Here is a 12,538-nt window from a genome sequence, read left to right on the forward strand (position 1 = left end):
CAAAACCAAAGGGGTCCTTTAACTGACCTGAATGACTTTGCCTGAGGTCTGTCATTGCCAAGGGGTGGAGGGTCATTACAGTCTGTCTGCCTCCATCAGCCCCCCAAACACAATTCCTCACATGCCATGTTGTGTTTTCACGCTTAATCGGACATTTATATGATCGAGACAGAAGATTGATACGAGTTGGTCACATGGCCTCTTCTCTTTGGTGAATGTTTGGAGGGTTTGCTTGAGGTAAACCTTGTAGCTACATCATGACTAAGACATGCTCTGTCTGTGTGGCTGTAGAGACCATTTCCGGACCCACAGATCTTACCACAAATGCACCGCATGCTGTGAGAGCAGGAAGTGGTGGCAGAGATGGTCCGTTAGATCAGTATATGTGCTGCCTCAACACTCTTCATTCTACAGCTTGTATACAACAACATTAGAAAGCTTTTTTAAACATTTATGTTTACACGTCATATGTTGTACTATACCACTCCCTTTCTCCTTGGTTCTTCTTTTTGTTTCTAGTAAGTTCACTGGTAAAATTAAAAAAAGAGGGCCTGCTGGTTGCCTTAGTCAGTCCTGCTGGGCATGAAGGCATGATAACTGTCCTCCATAATGAAAACACATGTGCTTATAGTTTTCTCTTTCACACTGAGCAAAATTATCAGCCCAGCAGACCTGACTCTGCTGATCTTTTCTATCAGTATGTGGTATGTCTGGCGTCTACCAGTGTGGTCACACTGGTATGTGGAGGGTTCACGTGTCTGTTATTTGTTTCAGCTGGCACTGAAAACCTTTAATGCAAACATAATGTGATATATGCCCTCCCTCGTGCAGACAGTAAATGTTAAAAGTCTATAGATTTGAAGAACAGAAAGGTGTGGAGAATGATTTTTTTTTAAGTGAATTTAGGTTGTTGATTGAAATTGAGTTACATTTTGTTTATAGATATAATAATTGTATTGTGCTATTTATTTTATTTTATTATGAGTACATAGGGAAGTCCTCCTCTTTAAGACTGGGTGCTGTTTTCCTGCCATGATGGTGTTTTTCAAAATTAAACCCACATCACTATAAGAAAAGACGTCCAGAGAATTGCTCACCTGTACAACTGTTTTTTGCTCAAAGGACCAAAGCTGCATAATGCAGACCTGTAGGGAAGAGGGGAGTCAAAAACAGCAGGTCTGCCATCCTCATCCCTTCCCCCGGTGCCTCTGGGGATCTTGACCAAAGTGACCAAATGGATGTTTTGTTCTTGTTCTCATTGTCCTCCCAGGTAGAGAGAAAGAAAGGTCTTACACACACTTTACTTTCTGCCCCAGCTCACTCAAAGAGCAGTTCTTTCACTATTGTTTAGTTTTTGGCAAATGTGTAATGGGTAATGCTTAGTCAGTGTAATGCTCAATATCCCCACCAGCTTGTCTACTTGCAGCTGGCATTCATCTCTGATTTTAAGATTAAGGTCAATCACCTGGGACATAGTGTGAACCGGTCCCTTCAAGATTACTCTGAAATGAAATACACACTCCTGTCTGCTTCCCAGTACCATTCAATAAAAGTAAAGCCTCTTCCAAACACACAGTAAAATACTGTAAACACAATTAACTGTGTTATGGTTCTTAAAGTCTGATTATAAAAATGACTTAATATAACGTACAAATCAATAGACACTGTTACTGCAATAAATAAACATATATACAGCTAATTTGAACCATCTACACTAATTCTGTACGCTGTCGATGCCTGTGATGCATTATTGATAGTGATTATATGTAGATCAGAGGACAACATTTCTTGATTTTTAATAAAACACAATTTGTACAAATATAAGTAAAACGTGCAGTGAGTGGCAGAAGATTGCATTTAAGCGCAGTACTGATTAATCTGCGGGACACTGCAGAGAATCCTAGCAGCGGTTTTGGACGGAGGAATCAGGGGGATTCTGAGGACAATTTTTCCGGTCAAAAGGTCTCTGAGCGATATTCTAGCTGTGGCACTGGCACAGGGATTTTTTGAGTATTACTCTGTATAAGTCCTTACAGGAACAATAAACAATGAGTAGTCCTGCAAAAAGCTGCTCCCGTCTTTATAATCAGGAATTACTAACTCACCACAACAAGCTCGTCCAATCCTATGAGTTGACCTTCACATCAGTAGCTCAAGGATAAATTCAAGAGCATTTGCAAGATTTAGACCAAAAGTCAAACCCTTTTGGTCTACTATGGTTGTTGTTTGTTGCCTGTTATGCTTTTCATGGGGAATTGAACAAATGATAATGTTGAATAAAAACATACCTCTCTTATTGCCATTAAAGAGGCAATATCAACAAAACAATATTGATGATCAAACTGCGTCTGCTGATTTGTTGTCTGCATGTCAACCTTAGGCTTTACTCTATTAGCTGGTGTACATTCAACACTGATTACATAACACACACAACGCAATTCTCCAGACTGGATCACTTGCATGACTACTGCATATAGATTAAGTTGAATTAGTCTATCCACAGGTCATGACTGGGTGGCTGATCTTACTGGCATAAGGTCACAGATTAAAAGGCCTGTGTGATTCATCTTGTTCACTGGAAATGAAAAACAACTGCCTTCCCAAGGCAGCTTCTGGGCTCTAATCTAGTAGCAGTAGTGATTGTAATTATTTTCTCCAAAGAGGGAAATTTGAATTTAGAAGAATATGAGTACATGAAAATATACAGAATCTATTGACACATCTTCCTACAGTTGCAGCAAGAATCTAGCTATATGAATTGGGAATGATATAGCAAAAGCAAAGATACAGTACATAACACAGTTTAGTTTTGTTTCCTTAAAAGAAAAGCATGTTGGTTATTGCAAATGTTCTTAACAGACAAGACACAGGAATGAACTGTATATTAGAAGACAATTGTGGTTGCTATAAAGCTAACGTAAAAACACAATAAGATGTCTGTTATATGTTTCTTTCTCAAAGCAGTGTGGACTGAGTTTTGACCACCGGGCAGAAAGTCTGGGCATGAGGTGAATTTCAGAAGTGATGGGACTACATAGCTTATTAAATCAATGTAAAGACAACTGGACTGGTTTCCCATGGAGGCAAATTCAACTCGAGTGGTTAAAAAAAAGAAAAAAGAGGAAGAACTGTATGATTTCACAACAGAAACACACAGAGACAAAACAGAGCAGACTGGACTGAAACCCAGAGAGCCTTGTGAGTTCTGATATGATAATGTCAGCTCCAATTACACACAGTCACCATACAGTTGATATAGCCTACATATCCTATCATCTTTACAGTGGGTATATTGCCTAAGAATATAAATCGCATTTAAAAAGTACACTGAATAAACATGCACCACAACATAACATAACATAACAACAATACTAAACTCTGCTTTGCTCACTGTTGATTCTCAGCATCTCAATGAGATGCTAGTGCTAACAGCCACTGTACACCATGGATCTGTTCCATGCTGTTCACACTCACTTATTTCTTTCTGGGTTTGAAAATTGCAACTTTGTCAGATTCATTTTCAGGTTATAATGAAATCAACATGCAGCACAGACGAGGCAGTACTTTCTCTATTAGCAAAAACTGTGTGGTGCGATTCACAGGGAATGATTAGGCCTACTTGTCTCTATGTATCAAGTAGCCTATCTTGTTGGAAAATAAATCAACACTCATATTGGTCAGCCTGGTCTATTCAGCCATTAAAATTAATTTTAAACTAACCTAGTGTAAAATAAGCTATCCTGGGGATAGCTAATAAGGATATTTAATCAAATAATTATATACAAGGTATTTCTCAGCACTTCTCAGTGCTTAATTACTGCACTAATGGGGTGCAAGAGACATTTCTAATTAGTGTAGCCTACACCAGCCACTGTTTGATCTGTTAGACAAAAAAAAAAAAAAACATAAAGAAAAAAATCAGTCTGCACATGTCCTCAGACCCACATTACTAGGTAAACAATCTCTGACTAAAATAAAGCCGGCTGAATCAGTCTCTTCCTCTTCACTTCTTGGTTTATTTTTCCCTAAGGAGGAAGTCAGGATAATGATCCTCCGTCTGTCACATAGGCTACACACTTGGATAACTGGGAGTAGGCCTATATCCTACATGCTAAAGCCATTGACCTAAAACAATTCCTCCCTTTGTACACTCATTCCTGTCTTACACATCCCTGAATTTGTACAGTAAAACCTGGTTTAAAAACAAGGGAAATATGCACATCCTTTAAAATGACTAGAGCCCTTTTTTGTAGCCTAGACATGGACACAAAGAGGGCGTATGCTGAGGGGAGGGCTGTGACCCCGCAGGCTCCTCCCCCTCTGCATAATGTGCCGGGTTCATTGAAATAAGTAGACAGCAGAAACACAGCGCAGCACCACAGCGGCTTCCCGGGACACTCTACACGCGCACAACACAACAGCCACCACTGAAGTGTCCGGAAACAGGACCGTAAAAATGTCTCGCTTCTGAATAACAGAGTCAATGAACGACTATATCCGGAAATAAGAACTTTTTTTTTTTTAACGAAATTAATTTTAACGAAGCGGATGGAAATCATTCCGGAGTGCAGCTTCCTCTCCTCCTCCTCCTCCTCCTCCTCTTCAGCTGTGGTACCCTGAACTCAGACTACAAAGGGACGAGAGGTCGGCCTTAAAATGGATACTTTCTTTGCAGAGGTGACTTAATTTGACTTTCTTCACACATCACATGCTTTTTCTATTCGCATCTCCCTCTCCCTCTCTCTCTCAACGTGACTTCCAAAATTATTTTGGCACGCGCCGCCGCTCTTTGTTTTGTTTTCCCATGTTGTGTTGTGTCTTTCTGAGCATGGCTGGTTTCACATCAGTTCATCATTTTTGGTTTAGCCTTGAAAAGCACAGAATCTCTGCTTTATGTTAAAAGAAAATAAGCTCCACTTGTTCCTTATTAACCCTCTGTGGCTGAGGTGTTTGAGATGCTTACTCATCCACTGTAACTCAGACATGTGGTGGTGGTGTGTGTATGTGTGTGTGTGTGTACACTGGGCTGGTCTACAGGATGCAGCTGTAGTAGGAACTTCGGTATCCCAGCAAGCCTTTTAGATTTAAGAGTACTTTACTTATGTGCTTGACTTAAGAAATATCCCTGTAAGCTCAGTGCTCACATAGTTGAATCATTGTTAAACAGGACTTTAAACACTGGTGTGATATCATGTCTATTCTCTGTGCCGCTGATTTATTTATATTTTTCTAAAGTCCTCCGTAGTTTCAAACTGTGCCCGTGCAGGTCTGGATGTGTCATCTTAAAAATCAGCCTAGACACTGATGCACTCATACACACAGAGGGTATAGAAACTGGTTTGTCATTCCCATCTGACTCAGACGAGGGCACACACACACACCCTGATGTGATGTCAGTCTCCTCCTCTAATGGTCCTTCCATTCACCTCTTGTGCCGCTGTCGCCAGCATCAACCTTGTCTGCCCCTCAGTGCTGTGCCGTGACTCAGTATGCTAATGATACAGGGAGGTGGCTGCTCCACACTCGACCCTCTCCTTCGCAGTGTTGTCAGGAGTTGGAACTCGTGCATTCATCAATGAGTTAAATAGTTTTTTCTGTGTGTTATCCTTAACAGTTGTCAAGGAGTGAGACTATGATTGAGAATCCTATAGGCTACTGTAGGCTATGTGCAACACAGTGAAAAAGTACTATTTTCCATTTACTTATTGAATTAGTTCAATTATTAAATGATTGGTTAACTGGGTTACAAGGATGACACTTGCTGACTTAATGTCCGTTTTGGCCAGGATCAAGCAATGTTTACAAAAATGTAAGGCATGTCATCTCTGAGCTGTAGGTTTCAGTCCTCTGTTGTATAAAGCAGCCATGTAGTCAACAGATTGAGGAGAGCTGGATTTTGGGTCGTAATCTGGTTTTATTAGAGTGATATTCTGTACAGAGGAAGGTTATTATTTTAGCTCGGCTCAGCAGAGATCATTGTTGTAATTTGGTGTGTATCTTTTGTCCTGGACCAACTGTTTGAGATTTCCCTGGTGACTTCATTCAGGCCCCATTTTCTTTTATCTAATGTGGTCATGTAGTGAATTGCTTTTCATCCTGAGATGTAGCAAACTGTGCCCTCCAATATCTTGACCAGCGGAATTTATCTATGAAGAAGTTTCTACATCTAACTTGGTCAGAATACATTGATTTGTCATGTTTACACAATGAGTTCATTTTACTATAGTCCAGCAATGAATAGCCTACTACCTTTGTGAACAGTTTCAACAGGGTCTTCCCTTTTGGGGTTGCTGTTTGTAGGTCTTTTTTAGATCGGACAGAATTATTTTGTATTGTCTGGAAATAAATCTATTAGACAATTCATGTTACTCATGCATAAAAAACAAAAACAACTCAGCCTTTGTAGCAACTGCGGGGAGAAATGTCAATACAGGTGTATGTATCTGTGCTGGGTGTGTCGCTTCACTTGTCTATGTGGGATTGTGTTAAAATAAATCAGCAAACTGACCTGGTTTTTCAATGACTATTGGGTCATGGAGTGAAGCCAGCGAGTTTAACACCATAGCGCTACCAGTGGGGATTTAATTAAATGGGAACTCTGGAAGTGAAGTAAAAGACGACGAGGATTAAACTCAACTTCCTGAAATCAAGCACAGACGGGCATATATTGCATGATTAATTACTGTTAATCAATCTTTCCTTCATACCTATGGACGGTCCATTTACAATGTGATGTGTGAACTTTTAAACCCTTTTTTTTGAATAAGCGTAGTTCAAAATCTGCCCACTAAAAGGATTTCTTCGCGGATCAGATTTGATGAAATTAACACTGACCGCATTTATCAAGCACCTCAGTTTGCCTATTGCAAATCTAGGACAGCTTTCCCCTGGCATGCCACTGTTAGCACTGATTAAGGTGACCGGGTCAGAGATAGTGGTGGAGTGAATAGGAGTGGCAGGTACAAGGGTGAGGTCTATCCTAAAAGCCAATCCTGTCCAATCGGCGCCGCCTTTTCCTCTCAGGAGCTCACACAGTGTCATAAACCCGACAGTGTTGCTGTCATTACTCCACCCTCAGTCCATCCTATGACTCTGTTGTACTGGAGTGAACCAGCGATCTTGTCAAGTTGTTGAATGTGGTCATCGTAGACCTCCATATGTATGTAAATATTCAAGGAATATGATTATTACGCTCCTAGGTCCCACAGATAGGCTTTGTGTGTGTGTGTGTGTGTGTGTGTGTGTGTGTGTGTGTGTGTGTGTGTGTGTCTGTGTGTTTAAGATACATTTATCTCTCTTCCTCTCTTTCATCTCCTCACAGATGAAAAAACCCGGGAGATCAAACACACATTCAACCATTCACACGCACAACAGGGCCAATTAGATTTTTCATGTCTTTGTGAGACATCCTGTTGACGAAGCTACATGCGTTACTAAACTTGGTAATCAGTTCTTTTTTAGCAGCAGCTGCTTCACACTGTAAAGCCACATGAGGACCTCTCTCCACGCCCGTTAACTCCTTCCTTGCATTACACACCAGATTCCAGCCTCTCAAAGTCACTCTCACAGAGGGATTCCCAAATTCCCAACCCTGACCCCTGAAATCCCCCCCCCCGGTCATGGCTGCATGTCATCCGTGCACTGTAGAGTCCTGGTGGGCAAAGCTTTAGGTTTCATACCAGCACCCCCCCACCTCCACTCCCACCCCACACACACTGACAGACACACTCCCTACCCTGACACATCCCTCACAGCTCTATGTGCTGTTTATGTCTGGCTCTTTGAAGCCTGGTGCCGTGGCTCTGCATGCCCCGTAAGCATTCTGTAGTGAAACGGGTAACGTGAGAAAGGCCAGCCTATTATGATGCTCCTGATGGTGGACTATTTTTTGTGCTGCCTGCGACGTCAGGGTCTTTTCTACCCAGTTGTCACTTCCTCCAGCTGCCACCTTTAGAGAGAGAGCAGAGAATCTGAGATGGTTGCTCTTCACCTCCAGCCACGAGGACGGCTAAAGGAGTGAGGAAGGATGTCAGGAAGTGAAGTTAGGATGTAAGGAAGGAAGGAAGGAGAGCTACAAAAAATGTGGTTAATGGGTCCTGCATTCCTGTGAATCATTTCTAAGCAGCCGTCTTAACTTGTAATGATCTTGAAGTGGTTATTGTGTGCGTTATCGCGTCAAATTAGGGGATTTTTTTAAAGTCTGTGAGTGGCGGTGAATTAACGGTGCCGGTTGTTTATGAACAAACAGAGCGAGGTATTATTAAGGCAGTGGTTTATGTGTGCGTCAGCAGAGCTCCTACAGCTTTGGTAGGCTACAGTCTGGAGGTGGTTTAATCTGTCACAAGAGCACTGGGACTAATTGCCAACAGCCATTGTCTCACCACACACCAAATAACATGGTTATTTCTCATGATGACACAGTGCCGGTGTTAAGGGGGGGGGGGGATATAGGGTTTGGATGTCACCATACATGGTAACAAATGTGGTATTTGTTGGATTTTGACATAAGAATGTTTTTCCACACTTTCAAAGGCCACCTTTGCTTTGAAATGAATCAACTTTTCACCTTTCTGGCATGTGTTTGCATTTCTTGTCCCTCTATCAGTAACCCGATCTCCGTCTATCAGTGAGCTGACACATGGGGAGGTCAGTGCTGTGATAACCTCCTGCTGACACCATGCTGTTGATTTAAGCTTTTAACCTGCTACATTACCGGGGTCTTCAGACAAAGCCGTCCATGTTTGCAGTGATTAGAGCAGAAGGAACACCTTGGTGTTGGTTAGACTCTGGTGGTCTCTCGTGCTTGTTCGTGGTGGATCGACATTTTGGGAAAGTTGCTCATTTGATTTTTTGCCAACACTTGGATGAGAAGACTGATTACAAACTCTAATCTGCCCAGTAAACCCACCTAAATCCATCAGCTGGTTAGCGCGGTTTAGCATGATGAACTGGAATCAGAAACGGACACAGGGGTATAGCGCAGCGCTCACTAGTTACCTATAGTTATTCTCTATTTCAGTTGGGCAGAAATCTGAATGCTTTTGATTGGATTTTGTAAAACAATCAACAGTGCTGGCAGGAGGATTCTCCTGGATTCTCTGGATCTCTTTCCAGCCATTATGCTAACCCCTGATATTGCAAATATCCTACAATGCCGTACTATTCCTTCTAATACCCGCTCTGGTTGTTGTAGGCAGCATGTTCACAAGACAGTGCTCATAAAAGTTATGACGCTCAGTCTGCTCCGAACGCCCATCCTTCCTGTCTTCCATGCATCTGTCAGTGTGTGTGTGTGTGTGTGTGTGTGTGAATCCCTATCAGGGCAGTCTTGGGTGTGTCATTCTATGAAATATAAATCACCTCACTCGGGCGATTCACTAATTTGTCATGTCAACAAGGCTGTGATGACAGAGAACATCCCGAACCACTGTGAATTTAAAGTGAAATGAGGAAATCACAGTAGGCTAGTTGTCTGGACTTGTACGAACGACAGCTCATGTAGTCGCTGTCTTCGGTGTGAGAACAACAGACACAGAAAAGTTATGAGCTATTAGTCCAAGAGAGTCGACAAAAACAGCAATGTTTGTAAGGTTAATACGTGTAGCTGGGGCCAGGAGATCATTAGCATAGCAGGGACACAGCTAACCTGAATCTGTCCTAAGCTGACAACTTCTACCTACCAACTCTTAAACCCGCTGATTTGATATATTATTATCTGTTAGAAAGAGCTTCATATAAGTTTTGCTGTTGCTGCCTAGTAGCCTATTAGCATTAACAACTGTCACCATGCAGTTACCAACATTTGTATCACTACCTTTCTTCTACTGAAGTTGGCATGTTAACCAGATTACTCCAGTCATGTGCTGTGTTTGGAGACGCTCTTGGCAAACAACCATCACCACCACAGAAACTACATTTGGCAGCAAAAATAAACTTTTATACAGGCATTTTTAATGGACATGAAAAAGACTGTAAACCAGTGTCTTGGTTTGGTTTGTGTTTTGTATTTGTTGATATGCTAAGCAAAATGTCTACTGGCTGTAGCTTCATATTTACCATAAAAACATAACAATACATACTCTCATCTACGGAAGCCGAGAACGGCCAGGTCCGTATACATTTTTTTATTACCGTTTTCTCGTGATAACGACTTATTATTTCGTTATCTCGAGATAACAAAGTCCGTTTTCTCGTGATAACGAATTAATTTATTTCGTTATCTCGAGATAACAAAGACCGTTTTCTCGTGATAACGAAATAATCATAGAATGTGTCGTTGACATGGTTGCCTAGCAACAGGAGGCTACTGTTCAGCTCGAGCATGGGGCAGTTAACTTCAGTCCAGAGCGATAGATATAACATTTATCTATCGCTCTGCTTCAGTCTACTCTACTCACTGGTGTGATTATTGTCCACACCAGCTGTCAACAATAATTTACCAGTAAGTTACACTTAACGTTAGTTTGAATAACGTCACTGTGCTGGGTTTATTTAAGGGGCTACCGTGGTCCCATCTATCCTGTTTCAGCTAAGCTAACGTTAGCTACTGTCTGCTGCCGTCAGAAATCACAACCTTATCTCCAACCATCAGACACCTGTTGCCTGCGACCACTGACATGTAGGCTAATGTTAATTTGGCAAGACAGCAGTGTTCATGAGCTTTATCTGAGCAGCAACTAGCTAACATTACCTTAGCTGAAGCTGCCATAACGTAGTCAACTCTCATGTGTTTATGCTAACCTGTAGCCCCTTAAATAAACCCAGCTCAGTAAACAAACTAAAGTGTAACTTACCGGTAACGTTACTTCATTGTTGACAGCTCCTCAGAGCAGACTAACGTTAGTGGCAGCTCTTGAAGGCTGAAATCAGGATGATGTGATCACATTAATCAGCTCACTGATTTGAGTTCTACACATGGTTCTGGGCAATTATCCCACGAAAAACATCTCTTCTGTTACGTTAGATCTGTAGATGTGTGTTTCCAACAGACTCGCTTTAGTAGCCTCCTGCTACGAACATACAGCGGCTAACCAGCTGTTCCCCGTAAGCAGAAGCGATTGCACCGGGGACACATGTTGCTAGGCAACCATGTCAACGACACATTCTATGATTATTTCGTTATCACGAGAAAACGGTCTTTGTTATCTCGAGATAACGAAATAAATTAATTCGTTATCACGAGAAAACGGACTTTGTTATCTCGAGATAACGAAATAATAAGTCGTTATCACGAGAAAACGATAATAAAAAAAATATTATGGACCTGGCCGTTCTCGGCTTCCGTACTCATCACCACTTGGCCAGAAAAGCAAATGCATGTTTCTAAAAGTGGCTAATTATTCCTTTAACATCTGGACATGGTGACTTGATGTTGTCTCTGGATCACCAGAGAGGTTTGAATGATAAGTTGCTCATACTGAAGTCTGACTAGGTGCCTCTGTGGTCTGCTCATGTTACCAGGTCAGGTATAACGTCATGTCTCGTCTTCACATCTCAGAAAAAAATTTCAGTGATGCCCGTTCACATTTCAATCAATCCTACCAGATTTATGTGCGCCGAATTTGTCCAGGATACTTGAACCAGAGAAAATGAAAGTTCCTGTTGATCACCGCCTACCCCCTCTCACACGATAATATCTGACGGCCTTCACCTTGGCTGCCCTATACCTGATAGACACTGTGAGCTGGTAATGAGTGTAGCTTAAATCCTCTCAGTTCGGAGGTCTCGTCTGGCAGCTTAATAACAGCCAACCTGTGATTACTGCTCCCAGCCCAGATGTTGACTTTCCTTTTTTAGTCCCCTATGATTATTGTATGGAGGCGGCCTATTACAGAACAGAGTGTGCGTCTCTCTCTAACTTAAACCATCGTGTGAGCGTAGGTTCAACACATTCAAACAACAAGGAAGGGAAGGGAGGGAGGGAATATGGCCTTAGGACAAAAAAATATATAAAAAGTGTAACATTGTTTGTCTCCCTCGTGATGACACAAACATCCTGCTGGGTTTATGTATAGGCTACATCTCACACTAGGTGATCCCTGACTGCCATGGCCTGAAGAGTCTAACTAGCACCTTGGTGCTTGACAGAAGCAAATAACACAGCATGGCACAGTCCACAGTCATAACCTGTTAGTGTTCCCATCCATTCCCCGTCTGTTTTATTAAACATGAGTGTGTGTGTGGTCAGGCCTGAGGCTTTTTTAGCCATGATACACTGACATAATGAGACTCACATGAGGAGGAGCGTACCATGTTTTCAAGACTCAACTTGTTAGCCTTCCTTCACTCCCTCATCCTCAGATAAAATACTTTTAAAAAAAAGCTGCAAAACTGGTACATAAATGCAATGTTTGCAATGCTTTTGGTTGCAGTTACATCATCATGATCAACAGTACTACTTCCCATACAAATTGTGAGCTTTAAATGTGATGTTTGTCCATGTGTGCACAGAAAAAACATTTAAGACTTTAAGAATTTTAAATCACAATTTTCAAATGTTATTTTTTACTTGATCAATCAATAACAGATTCCAATACAA

At 41.6% G+C, this 12,538-nt stretch overlaps 1 protein-coding gene across 1 annotated transcript in view; it reads left to right on the top strand.

Annotated features, from left to right (window-relative positions):
- Positions 1-4,656: 4,656 nt before the first annotated feature.
- myo10l3 (myosin X, like 3) overlaps positions 4,657-12,538 on the top strand; it is a gene marked incomplete at its 5' end in the record, with an annotated part of 55,314 nt that continues 47,432 nt past the window's right edge. The window contains one exon of the mRNA XM_083996741.1: positions 4,657-4,677. Within this exon, the coding sequence (XP_083852867.1) occupies positions 4,657-4,677 (21 nt within the window). The remainder of the gene's footprint in view (positions 4,678-12,538) is intronic.

This window comes from Trachurus trachurus (assembly GCF_905171665.1).
Source record: "Trachurus trachurus genome assembly, chromosome: 21".
NCBI lineage: Eukaryota > Metazoa > Chordata > Actinopteri > Carangiformes > Carangidae > Trachurus > Trachurus trachurus.